This window comes from Callithrix jacchus, chromosome 8 (assembly GCF_049354715.1).
Source record: "Callithrix jacchus isolate 240 chromosome 8, calJac240_pri, whole genome shotgun sequence".
Taxonomy (NCBI): Eukaryota; Metazoa; Chordata; class Mammalia; order Primates; family Cebidae; genus Callithrix; species Callithrix jacchus.
Genome location: NC_133509.1, coordinates 87,255,711 through 87,283,305, shown reverse-complemented (window position 1 = coordinate 87,283,305; position 27,595 = coordinate 87,255,711). Strand labels below are relative to the sequence as shown.

Below are 27,595 nucleotides of genomic sequence, written 5' to 3'. Positions count from 1 at the left end.
TGATAATTACCAGTGATGATTCCTTTCTGTAATTTGTTATAGCTTTTACTGCCATATGAGAAAGAATCATGAATAGGTAACAGAAATCTTATTTTGAACATTCCTAACATTCCTACACTCCCTACAACATACACTTTTAGTCAAGCATCCATAGATACCTAAAGGGTCCTTGGATGAGCTTGGGAAACTATAAATTTCCTGAAATTATAGTATACGCAAAATTGTGTGTATAAATATGTTAGAATTTTTCCTGGAAGAGGGTCCAGACTTTCACATCCTCAACAGGGACCTATCATCTTACATAAATCAAGAAAACCAAGTCACATATTAGCAAATATTACTTTTAATAATACTCTTTAAAAAGTTATAGAGGTCATGTATATTTTCAATTAGCCAACAAAGAGCTTAATCACAGTAGATCAAGAATATGTAAATACTTCCTGGAAGGAATAAAGTATAGACATACACAAACATCCATGTTTTATTTAAGAAGATGATCTTATCAACACCAAGTATGTGTATTATTTTAAAATAATAATCAAAAATCCACAATCCATCTGGGTTATCAAATAGTTTACTTACTAAAGAACCTAAAGGACCATAGTATATATACTCTTAGAAAAGACAATAGGCCAGGCGCAGTGGTTCTCACCTATAATCCCAGCACTTTGGGAGGCCAAGGCAGGCAGATCATGAGGTCAGGAAATTGAGACCATCCTGGACAATGTGGTGAAACCCCACCTCTAATAAAAATACAAAAATTAGCTGGGCATGGTGGTGAGTTCCTGTAATCCCAGCTACTTGGGAGGCTGAGGCAGGAGAATTGCTTGAACCAGTGAGTCAGAGGTTGCAGTGAGCCAAGATTGAGCCACAGCACTCCAGCCTGGTGACAGAGTGAGAGACTCCGTCTCCAAAAAAAAAAGACAAGACAAGAACATATATGTAGGAGAACCAAATCAAACAGATTTTATTCAACTTTTTAGATAAAGAAAACAAATGATACAAAATAAGTCATAAGAAATGCTTTTTTATACCACTATCTCAAACCACTTTCAATGTTTTACAAAATGCTCACACAGCAAATACAAGAAGCTTCTCAACACACCTTTCCTTTGTAACTTGCTGCAATAAATGCAATATTAACATACAAATTGCTTCTGTATTTTAAAAATTGAGTTACTAATTTTTATGTTACTCAGACATATTTTTATTCATACACTTTTAATGACATCATTGCCACTACATACATTATTTTCTTTAATTTTATTTTTACAATAAGCCAACATCTGTCATGCAGCCATCAAAAGTCTTAAAGTAAATTACACAGGTTTGTAGTCCAATTTAGACTCTAGTTTCTTAGAATCAGCCACTTTTCTGACTGCTTTCATGAAGTCTTCCTGTACTACAAAATCATGATCAGCACGAATTGCAAACATACCTGTGGAGAATAAAACAACATGACTGCTATATATCACATGTGAATTATATGTTCACTATAATTAAAACAATATAATTCTATGGAATAAATGTGAAGCTTAGATTAATTACTTCTGAGACAATAGTTCTAATTTGCTAAAAACCACTATCTTTCTCCAATTAAAATCCACAGCTATGGTGTGATTATTTGCCAAAACAAAAACAGGTGAGACCATTACACGAATATTTACCATCTGGTTCAAGGCTGGGCACAGTGGCTTACACCTGTAATCCCAACACTTTGGGAGGCCAAGGCAGGCAGATCACCTGGGGTCAGGAGTTCAAGACCAGCCTGGCCAACATGGTGAAACCTCATCTCTACTAAAAACACAAAAATTAACTGGGCACAGTGGTGGGCACCTGTTATCCCAGCTACTCAGGAGGCTGAGGTAGGAGAATAGCTTGAACCCAGGAAGAGGAGGTTGCAGTGAGCCAAGATTGCGCCACTGCACTCCAGTCTGGGTGACAGAGTGAGACTCCCTCTCAAAAAAATAAATAAAAATAAAATCTAGCTCAAATAGTCCCTGTATCCAATTGTAGCTCTTAATAAAAGCAAGCATAAGAAACCAAAGCAAACCAAAACTACGAACAACACAATTTAACTTGACAGTAAGCAAGTTGCTGAAGGTGCACACTCATAGGAAAAAAAATCTGAAGTTTGATAGACATTCTTTGTTAATAATCAAAAACTTTGGCCAGACATGGTGGCTCACGCCTGTAATCCCAGCACTTTGGGAGGTCAAGGTGGGTGAATCACAAGGTCAAGAGATCAAGACTATCCTGGCCAAAATGGTGAAACCCCATCTCCACTAAAAATACAAAACTTAGCTGGGCATGTGGCGCAGCACCTGTAGTCCTGGCTACTCAGGAGGCAGAGGCAGGAGAATCACTTGAACCTGGGAGGCAGAGGTTGCAGTGACCCAAGATGGCGCCACTGTACTCCAGCCTGGGGACAGACTGAGACTGTCTCCAAAAAAAAAAAACAAAAAACAAAAACAAAAAAAAACAAAAACTTTGAGAATAAGGAATTATACAGAAAGCCAATAGTGGGTTTTAGCAAAAATCAGAGTCATCATTCAGGTATTAAAATTGACCTAATTTGTATACAAATTGATATTCTATTTAATTCATATTTGAGTATCACAAGTCAATTTTTTCCTTCACATTTTTGATAAGTAACTTCTCAAATACTATTTGACAAAGGGGTAAAAGTTTCTTTCTATATAGTTTTTTACACATTAGTTGTGTCATGGATATGGGTTCCTGATTTTGAGACAATTCTAACTCATGATAAACTAAAACTTATAAGGTTATCACTATCAACTAATTAAATGAATTGTAATATTTCCATTGAGGATCTGCCTGTATTGAATTTTCATTTATATAAAATGGAGGAGTTAGAATAGCAGATTTCAAGGATTATTTCCTATCTTCTTTCCTTTCTAGATTTCTACATAAGGAAACATTCTATGTTGTCCTAGAAACCAAGTGAATGGAAATGACTGATTTTTTAAAAAATAACAAAATTTCAAAACTTGTTTAGAAAGCTACAGTGAAATTAGGTAAGTTATTTTTGTAAACCTTGCATACATGGCTGTTTCCAAATCACTTTAGTGAATGAATAAATATGCAAAAGAGAGGCGTGGCCAGGCCTGGTGGCTTCCACCTGTAATCCTAGTACTTTGGGAGACCCAGGTGGGTGGATTACTTGGGCCCAGGAATTTGAGACCAGCCTGGGCAACATGGTGAAACTCACCTCTACAAAAAATACAAAAAGCTAGGCGTGGTGGTGCATACCTGTAGTCCCAGCTACTGGGAGATAAAAGAGAAATGATCAAGTCTGGGCTACAGGGAGTAGTGATCATGCCATTGCACTCTAATCTGGGCCAGAATGAGACTCCATCTCAAAAGAAAAAATAAAACAGATACGTTCTAATCCAAAAAAGATAAGGTCAGGACCTGAACAGAAATGGCAACTGTGGTCGAATCAAGTGTATTTTAACTTACAGAAAAATGTTAACAAAAAAGGTCTGAACTCTAATAAAAAAGCAAATAAAAATTTCAGTTTGTCTCCAGATGTGAATGTGCCCCCTAGTTAAAAAACTAAAATTTTAATTCACACAGAAGTTATAGCTCACTTGCAATAACTAAAGGTACATTTATAAAAAATGTAAGAAAAAAAAGCATATAATTGATAGCCTTTACATTCACCTCACAGCTTTCATTTGGATTGCAATCTAACCAAAGAAATGTTCTGGTAATAATTTGGTCTGGTTTACATTTTGGAAAGAGAATGTCATAAATTACTCTAACTAGTTCAAGCCATATGATAGTTTACCTCTGAATTGGTTTGTTTATTGGTAAGGCTCTGTGAGCATGATTCACCCTGATTTGTATTGACAGCATTTCTAGACCTGAACGAAGCATCTGACTTGCATATTTTTGATGCAGATATTGACTTACAGTATACCCATCAAGATACTTGTACTGGGAAGCCCTCCCTGAGCAGCCACTTTAAATACCATGTGTTGAACTTACTAAGGCTAAACATAATATGAAAAGCAAGAGGAAATCACATATTCTAAAACTTAAGAAAATCTACAACCTATAAAGTCAGTAACTATAAGATAGAAATTAATTTTTTTCTATTTAAAGATTCCATATGGAAGACAAAAGCTAAATGATTCTACGTAGGATATTAAAGGTACTTGGGTCTGGAAATAAAAATAGCATCATACAATTTCTATATACAATGTAGATGTAGAAAAAAATAGTATCACACAACACAGAATATTTAAATGCTACATTTTACACAAATGGCATGATCACATAATTCATAAATCTTTCAAAACACTGCTCATAGACTAGTATCAGACAACACACATGATCCATTTTGCAGCAGATACCTCTGGTGCTGCCCATTCTAACTCCAGCCACAGGTGTGGTAAACAGTTCTGTACAGCCTCAGACTTACTTCAGGGAGCCAGTGTTCTATTACATGCCTCTCCTTCCACATTCTGCCCTAAGGCATCTAGAAGTGCAAAGGAGTTAACACCACCAAGAGCAAAACTCAACCAATGAGGAATTAGTATTGGTAAATAAATGTTCTAGTCTCCCAACCTTCAGCTGGGTGATCCTGGAAGGCATTCTGCATGTTTCTGTGAGATCTAACCCCCCTTTCCTACAGCAGCTACCTCAGTAGTGCACCCTCATATTAGCTTTCCCTCTTTCCATCTCACTTACCCTGTTTCTCCTGTTCCTGGAATCAATTCCTTAAAAAAAAACCCATAAACCCAAATCCTTGCAAAGTCTAGGCTCTGCTTTCGGACAAACTCAAAACAGTTTTAGTAAATTTAAAAAATCAAAATCAATAGTTAAACTGCATTTTAAACCCTTACCTGCTTCAGTACAAACATTTCTCAGGTCTGCTCCATTAAAGCCATCTGAAAGCTTCACAATTGCTTCATAATCTGTTTAGAAAAAATACTGGAAATTAGTTTTTAAAATTAGACCTTTTCTTGATTTATGCCCACATGGAAAATTTAAACTGAAGAGCTAACTATGAATTTGATCAGCTAGACATCACCTCTGTTAACATTCCACAATATTAATATCCCAAAACTAAGACTTCTGTTAAGTAAACCAGCACCTAAGCAGAATTAGACACACCCCCAAAACTTTAAAAAGAGAAAATATCACCAAAATCTGAAGGTATCTGAACCTATTTTTTTAAATACGGAATTTTGCTCTTGTTGCCCCAAATGGAGTGCTATGGTGCCAAATGGCGCCATCTCAGTTCACTGTAACCTCCAACTCCTGGGTTCAAGCGATTCTTCTGCCTTAGGTGTGCGCCACCATGCCCAGCTAATTTTTTCTATTTTTAGTAGAAACAGGGTTTCACCATGTTAGCCAGGCTGGTCTTGAACTTCTGACCTCAGGTGATCTGCCCGCCTCAGCCTCACAAACTGCTGGGATTACAGGTGTGAGTCACCGTACCCAGCCCTTAAACTATTCTTATACAATGAAACAGCTATGCACATGTGAACTCCAGATACCTGTCAAGCTACGACTCTCATCAAAAGTGTAACCAAATCTTTACGTTGAATAAATCTATAACAGTCAAAACCAATTATAACAATGGAATTTACTTTGTTTACTTTAATCACACAAGCCAAATATAAAGTACAGCAAAACTGAAATGTAATCATATATAATTTTATCACATGGAATTTTTAAATGCTACAACAGGCATTAGCTAGCTTTTCTGGTTTCTGTACAAGATTCAAGTGGTGAAGTACCAGATCTATGGTAGCAGTAATAAAGTGAGTTCTCCACCCACTCACGTAACAGACATTAATCAAACAGCTGTAGGTTTAGGGTAGCAGCAATGGATCTGACACAGAATAGGAAGAGAAATAAGACAGCACAGGCTACTACAGTGTGAGTAACTTTGATGATACACTCTTTGGTCAGACAATATAGGGCATGTCGATTTCTATTTGAAATCACACAGATAACTCATGAATTGTCAGGTTTAAGTTCATTGTAAGCTTCCTGAGAGCAAGAATTCCCAAGGCTAGCGCAGTATCTTGCATTAAGGAAGAGCTCAATATTTGTGGAAGAAACCTATACATTTATATCCTTTGTTCAGTCTTTCCAGCTCAAAACCCTCTAATAGCAGCAATGAAGACAGTGAAAGGCAACAATCGGCTATTTGTCATTATTTTGGACCATTAACTTCAAAAGAGTTTTTAAGGCTGCCTGGAAATTATACTAGATTTCCCTAGTCTGGAGGTCAGCAAACTTTTTACATAAAGGGCCAGATAGTAAATACCTTATGCTTTGCAGGCCATATGGTTTCTGTTATAACTATTCAATTCTGCTATTACAGTAGGAAAGCAGCCACAGACAACAGATAAATAAATGAGCATGCTCGGGTCACAACAAAACTTTGTTTCCAAAAACACAAGGCAGGCAGAATTTGGTTCACAAGCCATGTTTTCCATTGATAATGACTTTATACCTTCTCTTCTGTCCTCCAATCTCTAAGAATACTTTCCTATCTTCATTCTGAACGTGCATTTTATTTCACTGAGAAAATAGAAGCATTCAGAAAAAAACAATTCTACAAGTTCCTGTACTATCTGAGAACCTGTCATCATCAGCGTCTATATACTGCCTTTCCTCCATTCTCATAAATGAAAAGTGTGCACATATATATATATAGGGTCAATCCCTCTTCAAGAACATTATCAATTTCTCTTTCTCCTAGATCACTCCCAACAGCATTATATATGTTTCTTAAAAAGTGTTATAAACTCTTACATCTTTTTAAAAAAAACATTTTTTTTTGACAGAGTAAAAAATTAAGAGTTAAATTCAGCCTGGGCAATGGAGATTCACTCTGTTGCCCAGGCCAGAATGTAGTGGCCTGATCTCAGCTCACTGCAATCTCCGCCTCCTGGGTTCGAGCGATTCTCCTGCCTCAGCCTCCTGTGTAGCTAAGATTACTGGCATGTGCCACCACACCCAGCTAATTTTTGTATTTTTAATAGAGACCGGGTTTCACCATGTTGGTCAGGTTGATCTCGAATTCCTGACTTCCTGATCTACCCACCTCAGCCTCCCAAAGTGCTGGAATTACAGGTATGAGCCACGATACCTGGCCATAAACTCTTCCATCTTAAAGAAAACTTTGCCAAATCCTCATCTGCATTTCCCTTCCACTTCTTCTGTCTCCTATGCAGAACTCTTAAAATAAATGTCTAAACTCAATGGCTCTCCCTTTCAATCTCTCTGAAACCCATCCGGAATAGGCTTTTACCTCCACCATTACGAAGAATGGTAATCTTTGACAAGATTACCAATGACCTCCACATAGTTAAATCCAAAGGTCTACTCTGAGAACTCTTTATTTGACCTATTGTCAGCATTTTACAGGCATCAGTTAAAACAAAAAACAAAAAACAGGCCAGGTACAGTGAGTGGCACATGCCTGTTATCCCAGCACTTTGGGTGGTCGAGGTGGGCAGATTGCTTGAGCCCAGTAGTTCGAGATCAGCCTGGGCAACATGGCGAAACCCCATCCCTACAAAAAAATAAGCCAGGGTTGGTGGTGTTTGCTTGTAGTCCCTGCTAATCAGGAGGCTGAGGTGTGAGGATCATTTGAGCTTCAGAGGCAGAAATTACAGTGAGCTGGGATCATACCACTGCACTCCAGCCTGGGCAATGGGGTAAGACCCTGTCTCTTAAAAACTAAATCACCTTCTTGGTAAGGCCTTCCCTGTGCCAATCCTCCCATCATTTAAAAATGTACATCTTCATGCCTGCTCCTGGCATTTCCCTAATTTCCTCCCCCAACACCCCCCCCGGGAAACAGGGTCTTGACAAACTGGAGTGCAGTCACATGATCATAGCTCTCTGCAACCTCAAACTCCTGGCCTCAAGCAATGCTTTTGCCTTGGCTTCCCAAAGCATTAGGATTACAGAAGTAAGCCACTATACCCACCTCCACTTTCCTGCTTTATTTTTCTTCATAGCACTTATCACCATCTGTTATACTTTGTTTTACTTACTTTATCTGTTTTTTTCCTAACAAGAATATAAGTTCTCTAATGGTAGAAATCTGTTTTGTTCCTTGCTATATCATCAGCCCTTACAAAACACTTACAATAGTTCCTAGCATATAGTGGATGCTCAACAACTATTTGCAGCATTTAAAACCACCACATTTGCTAAATTTAAAACCAGATTTGGGAAACTATCAGTAGTATCTAACAGTATTTTTCTTCATTTACCAAATACATATAAAATAGATGTCTTCCAGCCAGGCACAGTGGCTCACACCTGTAATCCCAGCACTTTGGGAGGCCGAGGTGGGCAGATCACAAGGTCAAGAGATCGAGACCATCCTGGCCAACATGGTGAAACCCCGTCTCTACTAAAAATACAAAAATTAGCTGGGCTTATTGGCATGCACCTGTAGTCCCAGCTACTTAGGAGGCTGAGGTAGGAAAATTGCTTGAACCTGGGAGGCAGAGGTTGCAGTGAGCCAAGACCGTACCACTGCACTCCAGCCTGGCACCTGGCGACAGAATGAGATTCTGTCTCAAAAAAAAAAAAAGATTACTTCCTTACCTATTTCACCATGCTTTGTAATGGGGCCTGCATGGATTTTCAGTATGTCTAATCTTGCTTGTTCATTTGGCAAATCAATATCTGAAAATAAAAAATTATTTTATAGTTCAGTTTTTTTAAAACACAGTGGAAGGTGAAGTATGGTAAGACAAATGGGCACAAAGGGAAATGAATAGTAAGTAAAGAAGCTTAACTCACGTATTTTTCTATCTAATCTTCCTGGACGCAGCAAAGCAGGATCCAGTGTATCTGGTCTGTTTGTAGCCATGATCATTTTAACTCTATGCAGAGTATCAAATCCATCCATTTGATTCAATAACTAAGAATATTAAGAATCAGATTTTACAAAACATTCTAATCACTAAAAAAATAGCACACACCTTTTATATGTCTAATACCATGAAATGTATCATCTACAGATAGGTATGTGACCTTCAGAATGGATATCTGATAGAATTCTACTTCTTTCTCTCTCTTACATAAAGGGATATACTTTCTAGCCTCAAAGTTCTAAGCTAGGTTATATACCTTTTAATAGCTATGTATCTTTTTATAGCTACCAAGTAGTTTTAATAATACGAAGACTTCCATCATGTCAAGAATTATGAAACTAAACTATGTGGATTTAATTTCCAATGTCCAAAATTTTATCATACAATTATTCTTTAAAATAAAAGCTAATAACAAAATCTAATATGTAAAATGCTTATGATATGTCAGATACATTTATATTAGGATAACTGGATATAAAGATTTTTCTAAAAATTTGATAATAAACCCACACTTTTTTATTTTTTTGGAGACAGTTTCACTCTGTCACCCAAGCTGGAGTGTACTGGCCTGATCATCGCTCACTGCAACCTCCACCTCCTAGGCTCAACTAATAATCCTCCCACCTCAGCCTCCTGAGTAGTGCGGACTACCATTTTTTTTTTCTGAGATGGAGTCTTGCTCTGTCACCCAGGCTAGAGTGCAATGGCATGATCTCAGCTCACTACAGACTCTGCCTCCCAGGTTCAAGCAATTCTCCTGTCTCAGCCTCCTGAGTAGCCAGGATTACAGGTATGCCCCACCACGCCCACCTAATTTTTGAATCTTTAGTATAGAGATGGAGTTTCACCATGTTTGCCAGACTGGTCTTCAAAGCCCTGACCTCATGGTCTGCCAACCTGGGTCTCCCAAAGTTCTGGGATTACAGGCATGACCCACAGCGCCTGGCCTATTTTTTCAAATAATTCACCTGGCCTATTTTTTAAAATAATTCTACTGTACATAGAAATATTGAAAGACACAAAAAATATTATTTTCAATTTCTAAAGTTTTCTTGCACAAATAAAAAAACCTTACTGTATTTAACAAACTCTAATATAGCTAGTCTGACAATATGTGTTAGTTGATGATATATTAGTTACTTGAATAAAATTAATATTTGTGTCATTTTAAAATATCTCAATTTAAGGTTTCTAAGAGAATTTATAATTTCAAAATGCTATGCATCTTCTGAGCAGATCTTTATAATTTATGAAAAGAGATTTTTCAAATACTCCTAAGAAGAAAGAATTTGACACTGAATTACCAATGCTACCTAGTTTCTATTTCAAATGGGAAAATGTATCTGGACTCTTGCTATCACTTTCACAGAATTTGGAGTGGGGAAAGGTAAAACTGGAGGAAGGCTTTATGTGCATTCTTTCATTCTGTCATCTATCTTCTTCAGTTATAAAAATTATTTTACTTGCCTCAGTCTCAGAAATAAAGTGAGAAAAAATAATTTTTAGAGCAGCCTCATACATATCTCATTTACTGCCAACAGTCTTAATATGACCATTACACAAAATGTCTTAATAAAACTACCACAAGATCACATTCATAAGAATCAATTTAAATATCTGAATGGCTGATCTGCTCAAAAAACACAGTATAGTACAAGTATACACCAAACAGAATCTGGCAGATAGTCTTATTTTCTAGTAGTCATTTTCTTAGAGACACATGTTTGTTCCTGTCAATATTTTCAAATTTCTTATTTCATTTAAAATGTATATATTTTGACTTTCAAACATGCAATGTTCAGTTCTTCATTTAATAAACATTGGCTTTTTATAAACCCCCTTTACCAAATATTACCTCCATTAAAGTCCTCTGAATCTCTCTGTCAGCTGAAGTACCCTCAGAAAACCGACGACCACCTAAAATAGTAGATTTGGAAATTTATATGCATTAATCTTTTCCTCTATCACCATCATTTAAGGAAACAGAACATAGTCTGTGTCTCGAAACATTAAGATAAAAATTAAAAGAGTAAAATTATGCTGACAAAGTTAGACTTGAATCTGGTATAACATTTCTCATTTTGTTAAAGTAAAAGGTTATTTGTTTTATTATTTATCATTATTATTATTAAACGGAGTCTCGCTCTGTCACCAGGCTGGCATGCAGTGGCATGATCTCCACTCACTGCAACCTCTACCTCCTGGGTTCAAGTGATTCTCATGCCTCAGCCTCCTGAGTAGCTGGGATTACAGGCATTTGCCACCACACCCAGCTAATTTTAGTATTTTTGGTAGAAACGGGGTTTCACCATGTTGGCCAGGATTGTCTCGATCTCCTGACCTTGTGATCTGCCCGCCTCAGCCTCCCAAAGTGCTGGGATTACAGGTGTTGAGCCACCACACCTGGCCGTGAAAGGTGATTTATTAAAACCAGTTAAAGTAACACCTAATTCATTGTGGTATTTACTTCATACAAGTAACAATTATAGGTTAAGAGAGGGTAAAAAGGTTCTTTTAGATTAAAAAAAAGGTCCTAAAACTTTCAAAAACAGTGTTATTCTTACCAATAGCATCTATTTCATCCATAAAAATGATGCATGGTTGATGGTCCCTGGCATAATTAAACATTTCTCTGATCAAACGAGCACTTTCACCAATGTACTTGTCTACAATAGAACTAGATACAACCTGATTAAAGAAAAAACAGTAAGATAAATATAAGACAATTAAAGTAAAATTAAATTTCAGTAAGTACAAAATAATCTTCCCTTTACCTTTAAGAAATTGCAGTCCAGCTGGCTAGCAACGGCTCGTGCCAAGAGTGTTTTTCCCGTACCTAAGAATGACAAAAGAAGTCTTAATGAGATGATAAAGTAGAAAAAATTTGTTTTGAGATAGGCAATCACTCTGTTACTCAGGCTGGAGTGTGGCGAGATCACAGCTCACTGCAACCTTGACCTCCCAGGCCCAAGCAATCTTTCCACCTCAGTCTCCCAAGTAGCTGGGACCACAGGCATGTGCCATCACACAGAGCTAAGTTTTTTTTTGCTTATTTGTTTGTTTTTCAGAGACTGGGTGTCTCTGTGTTGCCCAGGCTGGTCTTGAACTCTTGTGCTCAAGTGGTTCTCCCACTTCAGCCTCCCAAAGTGCTGGGATTACAGGCAGAAGCCACCACACCTGGCCTATGCGAAACAAACTTTTAAAATCCTTTTAAAAATATAATCGTTTGGCAAGTAAATTTTCCAAAATGAAAGCTAAATCCTAAATAGAATTTTCACTTAAAATTCCAAACTACTGGCCAGGCGCAGTGGCTCATGGCTGTAATCTGTAATCCCAGCACTTTGGGAGGCCGAGGCAGGTGGATCACAAGGTCAGGAGTTCAAGACCAGCCTGGCCAAGATGGTAAAACCCCATGTCTACTTAAAAAAAAAAAAAAAAAAAATTAGCTGGGCATGTTGGTGGGCACTTGTAATCCCAGCTACTCAGGAGGCTGAGGCAGAGAATCCCTTGAACCCAGGAGGCAGAGGTTGCAGTGAGGTAAGATCATGCCACCGCACTCCAGCCTGGGTGACAGAGGGAGACTCTGCCTCAAAAAATAAAAAATAAATAAAATAAAATTTCCAAAGTACTTCTGCTCTCAATATTAAAATTTTAATCAAAATACAACTTTTAACAACCAATTTTAAATTGATAATAAATAAATTGCTTATAGGGTAAACTATATGTATATATTGAAGAATTATTAAATCAGGTGAATCAACACATCCATCACCTCATATGCTTATCATTATTTTGTGGTTAGAACATTTAAAATCTACTTCTAGCAATTTGAAATAGCTAACACATTATTAATTATAGTCATCATGCTATCACTAGAACTTATTCTTCCTAAGTGAACTTTATATCCTTTGACCAACATCTCCCCTATCCCCATACACCACCACAACTTCTGGTAACCATTCTACTCATTTTTATGAGTTCAATTTTTCAAGATTCCACATAAAAATGAGATCATGTGGTAACTGTCTTTCTGTGTCTGACTTATTTCACTCAGTGTAACATCCTCTAGATTCATCCATATTGTCACAAATGGTAGTTTCCTTTTTAAAGGCTCAATAATATTCCAATGTGTGTATTTACCATATTTTCTTTATCCATTAATCCATTGATGGGCAATTTTTAAGCTGTTTCTGTATCTTGGCTACTGAGAAATAATCATGGGAGTGCAGATATCTCTGATACACTGATTTCAATTCCTTCAATACACAGAAGTGGGATTGCTGAATCATATGGTAATTCTATTTTTGGTTTTTTGAGAAACCTCCACACTGTTTTCAAAAAATGGCTCTGCTAATTTACATTCCCACCAATAGTATACAAGGGTTCTCCCTTCTCTACATCCTTGCAAACACTTGTTATCGTTCATCCTTTTCATAATACCTACTTACAATATGGACTATGACAGAAACTTCTGTTACATTAAAATACATTGGTCTATCCTCCAAACTGACTGGATCTTTTACCTATGAATATTTTAACATCAAATACTGATTATTTGGAAACTACTGTTTCAGTAAGTTATGCAAATCTTCCAAATGTTGACATTTTTCATTATACAATATTAAAAAATTGTGTTATTTTCACAACTTATGTCATCAGAAAAGTCTTTATTAATATATTAGAAAGCTGCCATGGCTGCGCATTGTGGCTCAGGCCTGTAATCCCAGCACTTTGGGAGGCTGAGGTAGGCAGATTGCTTACGCTCAGGAGTTTAAGACCAGCCTGGGCAATATGGCAAAACTCTGCCTCCACTAAAAACACAAAAATTAGCCCAGCATGATGGCACACACCTGTAGTCCCAGCTACTCCAGAGGCTGAGGTGGGAAGATCACCTGAGCCCAGGAGGCAGAAGTTGCAGTGAGCCAAGATAATCATGCCACTGCACTCCAGTCTGGGCAACTGACTCACGCCAGTAATCCCAGCACTTTGGGAGGCCAAGGTGGGGTGGATCATGAGGTCAGGAGATAGAGACCATCCTGGCTAACATGGCAAAACCCCGCCTCTACTAAAAATACAAAAAATTAGCCGGGCATGGTGGCACATGCCTATGGTCACAGCTACTCAGGAGGCTGAGGCAGAAGAATCACTTGAACCTGGGAGATGGAGGTTGCAGTGAGCCGAGATCGCACCATTGCACTCCAGCCTGGGTGACAGAGTGAGACACTGTCTCAAAAAAAAGAAAGAAAGAAAGAAAGAAAAAGCTGTCAACCACATAGTGTCAGATACATGTTTTTAAAAATTCTAATTTTCACTTGACAGCTCAAATTTCATCACTGGCAACAGATGATGTCAGTTGTTTAACATGACAGGCTCAATTTGTTCACTTTAAAAAAAAATGTGTGCCAAATAATAAAAAACAAGTCTGAGTAATCAATAACTAATAACCAGTAACCAGTCTGATAACCATAGCATGTCTGTAAATGGTCCATTCAAGTAAAAATAGTATTCCACAAAAAGCAACAACAAATGCAGCTGGCAACTTAAATAAACTGCACAAGTGCTTTTCTAAAGACAACTATCTTATTCAATATGCAGCAGAAGTACTTTATATATATTTTACATTTCATCACAAAGAACATAAATATTACCCAAACATGAAGATTTAATAAAATTAATAATTTTTACTGTTTCACCAAGGACTTTAAAGTGAAACTCACTTTTATTTTTACACTGCAAGTATGTGGCAATCATGAACACAATGACTACTAACTAGCACTATTCTGTGCCATTAACACTAATTCAGGCTACGGTGCAAGTAATTTAATTTTACCCGTGTTGCTCTTGCACCATCAGCACAAATGTCAACACAGTGAAAGAGTCAAACAACATTTTAGCTTTTTGTTTTGTTTTCTGAGAAGGAGCCTCACTCTGTTGCCCAGGCTGGAGTGCAGTGGCATAATCTCGGCCCACTGCAACCTTCACATCCCCGGCTCAAGCGATTCTCTCACCTCAGCCTCCCAAGAAGCTGGAACTGCAGACACGCACCACCACACCCACCTAATTTTTGTATTTTTAGTAGAGATGATGTTTCACCATGTTGCCCAGGATGGTCTTGATCTCTTGACCTTGGGATCCGCCTGCCTTGGCCTCCCAAAGTGCTGGGATTACAGGCATGATCCACCTTGCCTGGCCAATTTTTTTTATTCCTTAATTCATTCATTTTATCGATGGAGTAGAAATAATTCAATACCAACCTGGTGGTCCATATAACAAACAGCCTTTTGGAGGTATTATTCCTACACGCTGAAACAACTCCGGGTTTGTAAGAGGTAATTCTATCACCTAGAAAAGAAATTGAATGTTTCTTAAAAAGTTAGTCAAGATTTTTTAATGTACTTTCAAATACTTTAAGTCAAATATCATTAGTTAGGTGTACACATCATAATTTATAATAGATCTAGACTTCCACGCTAGTTAAAACCATTTATATTAAGAGGTTTTGCTTAAGATAGATTTAAGATCACTTACTAAAAACTTTTAATGTTTTTTAAATAAACCACACACTTGATTGGGGTGATGGTTACACAGATATGTAACTTATTCAAACATATTTGAAATGTACACTTAGAATCTGCATTTTTTAATGTAAATTATACTTCAATGAAAAATTACACTGCAAAACAGTTAAGTCAAATGAACATATAAACAAAAAATACAACTGAAAAGATCTATACCAGTTTGAATTTGAAAATACAACACAAAATAGTTATAAAATGGGAGATGGATTTAATAACTTGTACCAAGAGAAAAGATATATAAAATTTTTATCTGTTGGTGTTTTGCCATGGCAGCTTTCAAAGAACAATACGTTCTGCTCTCAAGATTGATTCAAGAAAGTGGAGAATAGAAAGACTGAGGATCTGAAAGTCCAATTTAAATTATTTATAGTACCAGTTACTCAAGAGAGAAATTTCTATTGAATAGTTGTGTTGGGCTGGGTGCAATGGCTCATGCCTGTAAATCCCAACACTTTGGGAGGCCAAGGCTGGAGGATGGCTTGAGCTCAGGAGTTCAAGAACAGTCTGGACGACATGGTGAAACTGCCTCTAAATATTAGTCATGTGTGGTGGCACATGCCTTTAGTCCCAGATACTTGGGAGGCTAAGCTGGGAGAATGACTTGAGCCTAGGAGGTGGAGGATGCAGTGAGCTGAGATTGCACCACAGTACTCCAGCCTAGGCAAAAGAACCAGACCCTGTCTCAAACAAACAAACCAACAAAAAGTGTGTCCACATGTGCATCAAGTATGACTGGGAAAAGCCAGAAGAAAGAAATCAGTACTCTAAACTGTCAGTCAAATCTCTGCAGTCAAGGGTACCACATGTATACATGTGATCGTCTCTGCTCCTATGGCTAATGCAGCAAATCATCATTGAAAGCAAATTTTCACTATTCCAGGAAGCACTTGTTCTTCCTCTGTTGCCCTTCCATTAAATACAGGTGAGAACTAGTTTTTTTAATACTTAGGCCAGTGCTTCTTCAACTATCATCAAAGAAAAATTTGGTTTCATAATCACTTGGAATGCTTGTTTAAATGCTAATTCCTGTGTCTACCCCCAATGCAGTTCATCAAAACCACTCAGAGGGCCCGGTAATCTTTATTTTTAATAAGTGTTCCAGAAAAATTAATAAGAACAACTGGCTTAAGGCTTAAATCAAATGATGTAAAACATTCCAACTATTCCCATAAACTCCTAAATATGCATAGCCTAATTTAAGATAAAATCCACAGGACAATATAACTTGCTTTACAGATAACAGTTAAGCAGCTGTCTGTGCTATGAAGTAAGGCAATCCTGATTTGATTCTTCACCTATAAGATTTAAGACAATCCTAAAGCCAGTGGTTTTCTTGAATGGCAGCAAACAGCTTTAACAAAATAAAATATTTTAGGAACAGGTACCCTACTCTTCTGTAAGAGTAGGAAGATAGTATTAATGAGGTTATGGAAAAAACTCATCACACACATTATCCAAATATGCTCTGACCCAAGTAATTTATGATAATCAAAACCACATGGCATCAGATTACATCAATTATTCTTAGCTTTTTCTCCATTCCTTTGCCACAAAAAGAGCAGGATTTTTCTAACACCAAATTATCTCCAAATTAAAAAACACCAATAGAATGGGTGTAGTGGCTCACACCTGTAATCCCAGCACTTTGGGAGACTGAGGTGGGCGGCTCATTTGAGGTCAGGAGATCGAGACCAGCCTGATCAACATGAATAAACTCCCTCCCTCTAAAAATATAAAATTAGCTGGGTGTGGTGGCACATGACTGTAATCCCAGCTACTCAGGAGGCAGAGGCAGGAGAATTGCTCCAACCCGGGAGGCGCAGGTTGCGGCCAGCCAAGATCGTGCCAGCCTGGGCAACAAGAGCAAAGCTCCATCTCAAAAAAAGAAAAAAAAAAAAAAACAGTAATTTTCACAGCTAGAAATTCAGTGCTATTCTCTTAGCAAGAATAGTAAATGCATAATATTCTTAACTACCATTTAGACAAAAAGTACTTTTTCATCCTGTTTCTCCTGTTGAATATCCTAAAACTAGTAGTATTAGCTAAGTTCACGGAACAAAGCACACAGTACCAACCTCTCTTAATTCCCGGATCTGTTCTGATAGGCCTCCAATCTCAGAATAAGAAACATTCCCAGGGTCCTCATGAGACATGTTATAAACCAGTGGATCCACCTCTCTTGGCAAATATCTAGAATGAAAAGGTATGTATTTTTCTTTTGAAATATGTATTTTCTCTCAGCCTACTGATAGTGTATAAATGACTTGCTCATGCAAGCACCGATAGCTGATCTTATAAAGATGTGCTTAATTAAAAACTAGCAAAAGGGAAAAACTGCCAAAATATTCAGTGATCTTAAGAAGCATATATCTCAGAGAAAAATCTCCCTTTGTGAAAATAAAAGGTAGACTAAATAGAATCAGAAACCCACCTCATGATAGTTAGTGTAGTCATATCCAAAGCAACTCTTGTTCCTGGCTTCAGTTTACTTTTGTCAAGCTAGTTTTGCAAAACAAAAAATATTACATAAACACTTAAAAAAGGAGTATCACTCTAACGAGAGTTTAATATTTAGGAAGCCAAATACTCATTTTTACCCTTCAGAGAGAACAAATGTCAGATTATATACTCCATGCTAACAGAATGACTTATAAAATAAGTAATTTAAAGTGATTTCCACCTGCCCCTTAAAACAATGCACCTTTGTGTAATCTCAGCATGAAATGTGAAATGACTAATACACAAAGCTTGAGGTGGCAATGGTACAGTGACTGTGAGAATTGCTACCAAAACACTTATAGAAAAACTCGTTAATATACATTGTAGGGAAAGGAAAGGGAAGCATTTTAAAGGTGTGCTCTTAGCACACTGGTTAGGTAGAAAAATAAAATAAAATAAATAAAGGTGTGCTCATCAGATTTATTCTGAAATGCATGGTTTCTGGGAAGAATGTGTGTTACATGATCATGAGAATAGGAGGAAATGTACTATATCCACTTAGAGATTTGTATTAAAATGCTTTAAAATTAAAGCCCAAAGCCCAGCAACCATCATTCATGCCTTTGCAACATTATAGGCATATGCTGAGCACATTACACATTAAGCTGAATCACACTAAATAATTTCTTGGCATATCTGCCTAAAATTATAGACGGCATTGCATCTAATAGATTCGCCTCACACTCAGGATGTTGTTATTTTTCAAAGACAAAGTTACTTATTAATAGTTTTAAAAAACTGCTTGCCAATACAATTTCAGAATCACATAAATTACTGACAACTTGTCACAAGATTTTACAAAGAGCTTTAAACTTAGGAAGATAGTCAAAACACTAGGATTAATATAACAAGAAAAAAAACTGCTAAAAAGCAAGGATACTTGGAAAAAGAAGAGGAGAGATCAATATGAAGCCATTTCAATGTTTACATCTGCAGGGAATACAAGTTGAGTATTCCTAATCTGAAAATCCAAAATGCTCCACAATGTGAAATTTTTTGAGTGCTGACATGATGCTCAAAGAAAATGCTCATGGGAGCATTTCAAATTTTGGATTTTTTAATTAGAGATGCTCAACCAATATAATGCAAATATTCTAAAATCTGAAAAAAGCCAAAGTATAAAACATATTTCTGGCTCAAGTATTTTGGATAAGGGATACTCAACTTATATATACCTTGGCTTTTCTAATGTTTTCTAGTTTTCAAATATTGTCTTGTCCTCATGCAACCTGAAATATCTTAATGCCAACTTTTGGCATCCAGAAAGCCCTGAAACGGACATAAAAACCCCTTGTCAGTTTAGGTATCTAATAGTTTGACTTAAAAAATGTCAACCACTTAATATACTAGGCAAAATCTTAATACAAGATTTATTCCCTGGATTAAATTCTCCCCTACAGCCATGTCCTGTGAATGTTTTAAAATCCGAACCCAAAATGACAATTACACAGAGCTCTTCCAATGAATTTAAAAGAAGTCTCTACCTAAGGACACTTCCTATAGTACATAAATTGATTTCAGACACTACTGAATGACCTGAGGTCATTTGTTGGCATCTTTAGTGACGGTAAAATAAAATTCAGAATTATTTCAACTTGTCCTACCCTAATCTAAATGACCTCATACAAAATTAACTTAGGCCATGGTACAGTCTTATCAGTAACAGTTCTGAATGCTGAAATATAAACACAGGTAACTGATCGTATCTAACACTTCTAAGTCCTCTTTAAAAATGACATTAAAGCCAGGTGTTGTGGCTCACACCTGTAATCCCAGCACTTTAAGAGGCCGAGGCAGGTGGATCACCAGGTCAGATCAAAACCATCCCAGCCAACATGGCGAAACCCAGTCTCTACTAAAAATACAAAAAAAAAATTAGCTGGGCATGGTGGTGCATGCCTGTAATTCCAGCTACTCTGGAGGCTGAGGCAGGGAAAATCATTTGAACCAGGGAGTTGGAGGTTGCAGTGAGCCAAGATCGTGCCACTGCTCTTCAGCCTGGTGACAGAGTGATATTGTCTCTCACACACACACATGAAAAAGATACTAACATAAAATGCCTATTTTCCAGTTCTAAAACACTGATTTCTAAGTCACTGTTAATAGATCTGACTGAGACAATGTAATACAGTAGAAAGTAGAGAATGCCAGGAGTCAAAGCCTATGGTTTGAATTCAGGCTTTGTTAATAACTAGCTATGTCTGAACAAATCACCCTTGTCAGTTATGGGCATAAATGCCCAACCTGTTTGCCTCAAGAATTAGAGACAATAACTTACATGAAACTGCTTTTATCAATCAGCAAGCACTAGACAAATAAAAAGTATTACCTGTCGACGACAACCCACAACATATCTCGGTCCATTTGTTGCTTTAACGATGACTAGAAGAAAAAAACAAAAAAGAAGTAATTGAAAAACAAAGTAAAAAAATACATATCCACATTGATAGAGGGCTTAGTTTTATTTTCTGTCCTCCAAGAAGACAATAGTTGAAGACAAACTTAAGTCTATGCAAAAATACTCTCTCTCTGCATTAGTGTCATTATGCATTTTGAAATAATATGCATTTCAAAAGTTAGAGAGAGGTGAGCTGTTTCTTTACTAATTACTAATCTAAATTCACTCACATTTTTCTTCGGTTAACTGTTTAAGCACTTCACCCACAATCTAAGGAAGAAAATAAAAAGCATTACTTTTTGGCAACACCTAAATAAAAAAGCAAATTACCATCACCCGCTAATCCCCAAACTCCATTACCTACCTGCCCAACACTTTGTAGGGCCTTCAAATCATTTTCAGACTTTTCATACTGCTTGGTAAGTTCTTTTAATTGTTCCCTTACTGAAATAATACAATTTGAACATTTTTAGTTGAACAGTAATCTTAATGTGTTTAAATCGCTAAATCTCACTTTAGTGTTTACTTAAGTCTATTTCACTTTACCTAAGTTTCACATCCACTATTTCAAACCACAAAAGAAACAATGCTGTTTGTAATAGTAGGTGGCATGTACAACAAAAAAATGTTTCAGAGAAAGCACCGTAATTTTATTTTCTTGATCGGCAACACTTGTTTAAGCACATTAAGTTATATTCTTAACAGATATTGACACATTGACACTTAGGATTTGCGACTACAAATCCGAATGATAATCAGTTAGTTAGACCCTTCCTCACCTATTCACCTACCCACTTGGATTCTTCTCTGATATTCTAACCTCAAGTCAAAAAATGGAGTTCTCCACAGAATCACTTAGTTACAGTCCTCCTTCATTTAATTAAACCACTCATGCTTTTCAATGAAAATGCACTGGAAAAAAAAAAAGTTAAGCCCTCAAGAGGTAAGGGAAATTTGTATGCCTTGATACAGTACAACAGGAAACACGACAAAAGACGAAATGGGTTATTGTGACAACTGGAACCCTTCTCTCTTAAGCTCCGCGGCCGTCTTTTACTTCCAACAAGCCGACTCCCTGAGTCTCATCTCTTGTTTGAGCTTCCTTGACTCAAGCGCCTTCCCCTCTTCGAGTCCCAGGACTCCAAAAACACTGCCCTCCTTGCACCCTAACCTGAGTAACATCCTCGGCCTACTTCTTCCCACTCCTCCTCTAGTTCTTTTTCATTTCCACTTCAGGGCCGCGGATGTTCTGTCACTTGGACTGGACTGGGCCATTTCTACACACGAAGGAGTGCTGCTCCCCAAGCTCAGGGCCGGATGACAAAGCGCCTTGTCCCTGGACCGAGGCCTGGTCATATCTAAGTCTCGGTTACCGGGCTCGGCCAAAGGCTTCTACTTTGTTAGAGGCAGAAGCGAGTCGAGGCACTTGATTACATAGAAAGAAGGGTGCGCTCACACTCCTTAAGACGGCCGTCGATCTCCTTGTGCTCAAGCAGCTTCTTGCGGTAGTCCTGAAGCGCCTTATCTCTAGGGTCCGCCATGATGAGAAGCCGTCTCTCATAGGGGATGCCGGGAATGGCCATGGCCGTCAGGGCGGGGGAAGGGGCGGGGCAAGGGACGAAACCAGGCCTGTAGGGGTGGGTTTGCCCATGGACCCGCCCCTTCCTGTTGGCCCCGCCTTTCTACTTCAGTTCTCCCACCTCTATGTCTTGGTTCACCTAGAACGCCGGCGTACACTAAAGGGGGACTCCGACCACACCGTCCCCTGCAGGCCAAGATGGGTAAAGCAGGACGCAGTTACCCGGTCTTCCCCGGAGAGGCCTCAGTATTAACTGCTGTCCCGGAACTATAAAAGGCTGTGTAATAAAATGAGATGAAAGTGAAGTAGGAAATGTGTAATACCTCAAAAGAGTTCCGATGGCCTGTCGACACAACACAGATGGCCTTTCGTATACCACAGTGCTATCCAAGACCTCCACGTTCAGAAGTAGGCAGTTTTATTCAACCCTTCAGTGAGTGAATGAGGTATTAAAAATAAATCTGCTTATGATTTGGTGGGAAATAATTAAAAAAAAACCTTGAGAGTATAGCAAATACTATGAAGGAATTAAAATACGGTGAGAAGTATGGTGGGAAAAATTAATCTAGAGCAGATATCTGAGATGAGATGAAACCAGCCTTGCAACAACTGAAGCAAACCTTCTAAACAAAGGAAACAGAAAGCACAAGTCCTGGAGTGGGGTGGGGTGGCGGGATGTGGGTAGAAAGCTTGGCTCACTTCCAGGAACAGAAAGGCCAATGGTACCAGTAGCGGGTGGGTTGTAGAGACGTGGGGTGCAAGATAAAGATGCGGAAGTAGGCTGAGGCAGGAACTCTGAAGGCTGATAGAACTTTCAGATTATTATTATTATTTTTTTTAAATGGAGTCTCGCTCCTGTCACACAGGCTGGAGTGCAGTGGCGCAATCTCGGCTCACCGCAACCACCGCCTCCCGGGTTCAAGCAATTCTCGTGCCTCCTGAGAGCTGGGATTACAGGCTCCCGCCGCCACGCTCAGCTCATTTTTGTATTTTTAGTAGAGACAGGGTTTCACTGTGTTGGCCAGGCTGGTCTTGAACTCCTTACCTCAAGTGATCCGCCTGCCTCAGCCTCCCAAAGTGCTGAGATTACAGGTGTGAGCCATCACGGCTGGCCAACTTTCAGATTTTTGTGATTTGGGGAAAATTACATATTCCCTCAATATCTCTGTAAAATGATCATAATAATTGCACTTATCTAATAGGGTTGTCATGAGTATTCACTAGGATAATGTGCCTAAAGCTGGTAACACAACATCTGCCACATAGTAAGTACTCAATAGTGTTCTTTTGAATAGTTATTCAAGAGTAGTAATGACCCCAATTTTTGCAGTACAGGTCCTCATTGCTATACCTCTTGCCATCATTGTTCCTGGGGACAGTTAATTGTTGTCTCAAAAAAATCAGTAAAATTCTCCAGATAGATTCCATTTGATCTTATCCAATGGCCATGAATGTTTTAGTTTAAATATGTATATACTAAATATAAAAATAAAGCACAAATTTACTTAAATTAATGACCCAAAGTCACATAAAGGGTGCCTTCAAATTTATTAGAAACAATTCTCATGGGCACTGTGTGAAGATTCCATTCTATTTTTCTAAATACAATTGGGTTCTTGCAGTATACAATGAACAAAGAAGATGGATTGGGCAGAGATAGTCCCTTCTCCCACTCACAACTACTCTGGTCAAACTAGTCCATTGATACCAGAATATGTCACCTCTGACATCAAGAAGTGAAGAGAGGACAAGGCAGAGAAAAAAGATAGCTCAGTTTGGTTCAGTTTAACAAATTTTAGGAGCACATACTGATAGATTATTTTAGCATTAATCACATGAATATTTTAAACTACTTTGACCCTTTTTCTTTTTCTTTCACCCATCTGGCAGCATTTCAACTTCAGATGAATCTTCTAGTTTCCCTATGCCTACACTAGCCCTGTTACAGTTTTGTTTTGTTTTATTTTTGAGACCAAGTCTCGCTCTGTCGCTCAGGCTGGAGTGCAGTGGCGAGATCTCAGCTCAATGCAACCTCCACCTCCCGGGTTCAAGCAATTCTCTGGCTTCAGCCTCCTGAGTAGCTGGGACTACAGGTATGCGCCACAACGACTGGCTAATTTTTGCATTTTTGGTAGAGACAGGGTTTCACCATGTTGGTCAAGCTGGTCTTGAATTCCTGAGCTCAGATGATCCACCTGCCTCGGCCTTCCAAAACGTTGGAATTACAGGCATGCGCCACTGCGCCTGGCTCTGTTACTTTTTTATATGTGCCTATAAGACTGTATTTCTCTCCATTTGAAAACGTAGCTCAACTTGTAATTATATATTCTTAAATGTGACTAAATGTTTAGTCTTTTCCCACCAGTGGACTGTAACCCCTCGGAAAACAAACTAGTTCTTTCTCCTGATTGTATTCCCAATGTCTAGCCCAGTGTCTGAAGTAAAAGAGAAACATGTATATTGAATGAATGAATATGTCAGGCACTAAGATAGGTAAGCAGAATTATAAAAAGACTAAGAAATGTGACCAGTACTCAAGGAACTTAAAATACCATAAAGTGAAAAGAGAAAAATACAAATATGACCAAAAAATCAAAATTAGAAAATATAGGGTGAAAGAGATATAAGAAGGTAGTACATCTCTTAGTTTATTTTGCAGTCATTAAAAGTGATGTCATAACAAGCAGTCATAAGATTGATGTAAACCTTCAAAAATCATGTAAGGATAGTTTCTCAATCTATTTTCCTATAACTTGGCACAGATGGGTGTGGTCGTTTTAAAATATGTATACAAATTATTTGACGCTTTCCACTTCAGGAAGTGGAGCATAATTCCCCTTCCTTGGACCTAGTGACTTGCTCTTGATAAATAAAGTGGACATGCAATGATGGAGACTAGATCATACAAAGTATTGAGTCTTCCTTTTGACTCTCCCTTGGCTAACTCCCTGTAGGAGAAGCCAGTTGTCATGGCATGAGGACACATCAACAGATCTATGGAGAGACCTACATGGCAAGAAATAGCCATCCAGGAACTTAAGACCTTCTGCCAACAGCCATATGAGTGAGCAGTTCTTGGCGGAGATCCTCCAGCCCTGGGCAAATCTTTAGATTACTGCAGCCCTAGTATTGATTGCAACACCACGAGAGACTGAGTCTCACAACTCAGTTCAGCTGCTCCTGAATTGCAGCTGAAGAACCATGAGATGATAAATGTTTGTTGTTTAAAGCCGTTTAGTTTAGTTTTGGGGTAATTTGTTGCACAGTGATAACAAATACAACAGGAACAGATTTATTTTTAAGAGAAAAATTGGGAAACAGTATCAAATAGGCAAGTAGCAACTATTTTTGCTCCCACGTTGGCCACAACACTCAAGTTTTTAGGAATTTTTCATCCCAAATGTCTACTCCCAAATACTTACAAATATGCACTCAATTGAACATGTCTGTGTTTAAGCCGTGAGATGTTGAGGTAGAGTTCCAGCAGGGCACAGTGGCTCATACATGTAATCTCAGCACTTTGGGAGGCTGAAGTGGGCAGATCATTTGAGGTCAGGAGTTCAAGACCAGCCTGACCAACATGGTAAAACCCTGCCTCTACTAAAAATACAAAAAAATAGCTGGGTGTAGTGGCACATGCCTGTAGTCCCAGTTACTTGGGAGGCTGAGGCAAGAGAATTGCTTGAATCCGGGACAGAGATTGCAGTGAGCTGAGATTACCCACTGCACTCCAGCCTGGGAGACAGACCAAGACTCCGCTTAAAAAAAAAAAAAAAAAAAAAAAAAAAAAAAAAGAAGAAGTTAGAGTTCCTAGGCTTCTTGAAAATGCTTTTAATAAAATAAATACCATAAAAAGAGCTTTTAAAAACGTACTAGAAACGATCCAAGATGGCCGATCGCTAACATCCCGGGATTGCAGCTCTCAGGGAAGGCGCGGAGAACTAGAGGACGCCACACTTTCAGACAAATTCTGGTCGCTCACGGAGCAGGAGATCCCCCAGTGGAGGAAACACACGGGTGGCCAGCGCGACTCTCGTGGCCGGTGCAGCGGTACCGCTGGCATCTTGGCACGGCAGCTCTCGGAGCAAAGTAAACAGGTTCGGCGGACCCACACGGGTTCCCAGCAGGACACCAGAGCCCGGCGCAGCGGCTGTGATGGCACCTCGGCGCGGCAGCACTCGGCGCAGAGTAAACAGGGACGGTTCCCCTTCTGACCGAGGTTTGGAGCCCCGGGAAGGCAGAGTCGCCTACTACCGACACAAGAAGGAAGCCCGACAGGAGAATCCTGGGCAGAAAAGCACCATCAGTTTTAACGCTGCTGCTCTGGCCCTGGGAACTAACAACCTGGACGCCCACTCAAGAGACCTAATCTGAAAGTTGGTAATTTCAAAGAAGGCAGGAGGATAAATTTACAATGACGGGAAGAAACCAGCGTAAAAAAGCTGAGAATACTCAAAATCAGAACGCCTCTCCCTCTAAAGATGATCACAGTTCCACATCAACAATGGAACAAGGCTTGATGGAGAAGGAGCGCATCCCAATGACAGAATCGCTCTTCAAGGAATGGATAATAAGAAACTTCAGTGAGTTAAAAGACCATGTTGTAGCCCAACGTAAAGAAACTAGGAACTTTGAAAAAAGGTTTGATGAAATCCTATTGAGAATAGACAACTTAGAGCAGAGTATGAGTGAATTAATGGAACTAAAGAATACAATACAGGAACTCCGAGAAGTATGCACAGGTTTAAACACTCGAATTTTTCAAGCAGAAGAAGGGATATCAGAGGTCAAAGTCCAACTTAATGAAATAAAACGTGAAGAAAAGATTAGAGGAAAAAGGATAAAAAGGAATGAGCAAAGTCTCCAAGAAATGTGGGACTATGTGAAAAGACCAAATTTACGTTTGATAGGTGTACCTGAATGCAACGGAGAGAATGAATCCAAGCTGGAAAATACCCTTCAGGATATTATTCAGGAAAATTTTCCTAAACTAGCAAAGCAGGTCAAAATTCAACCCCAGGTAATACAGAGAACACCACAAAGATATTCCTCAAAAAGAGCAACCCCAAGGCACATAATCGTTAGATTAACCAGGGTTGAAATGAAGGAGAAAATACTAAGGGCAGCCAGAGAGAAAGGTCATGTTACCCACAAAGGCAAGCTTATCAGACTTACAGCAGATCTCTCAGCAGAAACTCTACAAGCCAGAAGAGAGTGGGGGCCAATATTCAACATCCTCAAAGAACAGAACCTTCAGCCCAGAATTTCATATCCAGCCAAACTAAGCTTCACAACTGAAGGAAAAATAAAATCTTTTATGAACAAGCAAGAACTCAGAGAGTTTATTACCACCAGGCCTGCTTTACAAGAGCTTCTGAAAGAAGCATTACACACAGAAAGAAACAACCAGTATTAGCCTTTCTAAAAATACACCAAAAAGTAAAGAGCACCAACATAAAGAATTTACACCAACGAATGGATAAAACAGCCAGTCAACATCAAATGGCAGTAACCCTAAATTTAAATTGACTAAATCCCCCAATCAAAAGACACAGCCAAAACCCAATGGCATTTTACATCCAGACCTGTTTCACATGCAAGGATACACAAAGACTCAAAACAAAGGGATGGAGAAAGATTTACCAACCAAATGGAG

General features: G+C 38.5%; 1 protein-coding gene across 3 annotated transcripts; it reads right to left on the bottom strand.

Annotated features, from left to right (window-relative positions):
* Positions 1-941: 941 nt before the first annotated feature.
* On the bottom strand, positions 942-21,912 carry PSMC6 (proteasome 26S subunit, ATPase 6). 3 transcript variants are annotated; one of them, XM_078334941.1, is made up of 14 exons: positions 21,532-21,912; positions 20,725-20,804; positions 20,591-20,630; positions 20,292-20,344; positions 17,895-17,962; positions 17,539-17,653; positions 15,140-15,227; positions 11,660-11,721; positions 11,450-11,573; positions 10,741-10,802; positions 8,812-8,932; positions 8,614-8,694; positions 4,875-4,946; positions 942-1,438 (listed from the first exon to the last, which is right to left on the bottom strand). In XM_078334941.1, exons 5-14 carry the CDS (start codon positions 17,915-17,917, stop codon positions 1,320-1,322), a joined length of 867 nt encoding a protein of 288 aa, XP_078191067.1. In that variant the 5' UTR covers positions 17,918-17,962; positions 20,292-20,344; positions 20,591-20,630; positions 20,725-20,804; positions 21,532-21,912; the 3' UTR covers positions 942-1,319. The 3 variants fall into 3 exon arrangements, with proteins under 3 accessions (XP_078191067.1, XP_002753956.2, XP_009004287.2); XM_002753910.6 differs by having other exon boundaries at positions 21,817-21,912; XM_009006039.4 differs by lacking the exon at positions 8,614-8,694 and having other exon boundaries at positions 21,817-21,912.
* Between the last annotated feature and the right edge of the window lie 5,683 nt (positions 21,913-27,595).

Coding starts and splice junctions, on each gene's coding strand:
- PSMC6 (XM_002753910.6), bottom strand. CDS start 21,901: ATGGCGGACCCTAGAGATAAGGCGCTTCAGGACTACCGCAAGAAGCTG. Junction 20,345..20,590: donor ACAGTTAACCGAAGAAAAAT/GTGAGTGAATTT, acceptor TTTTTCTTCTAG/TCATCGTTAAAGCAACAAAT. Junction 11,574..11,659: donor TGGACTGCAATTTCTTAAAG/GTAAAGGGAAGA, acceptor TTCTTTAATCAG/GTTGTATCTAGTTCTATTGT.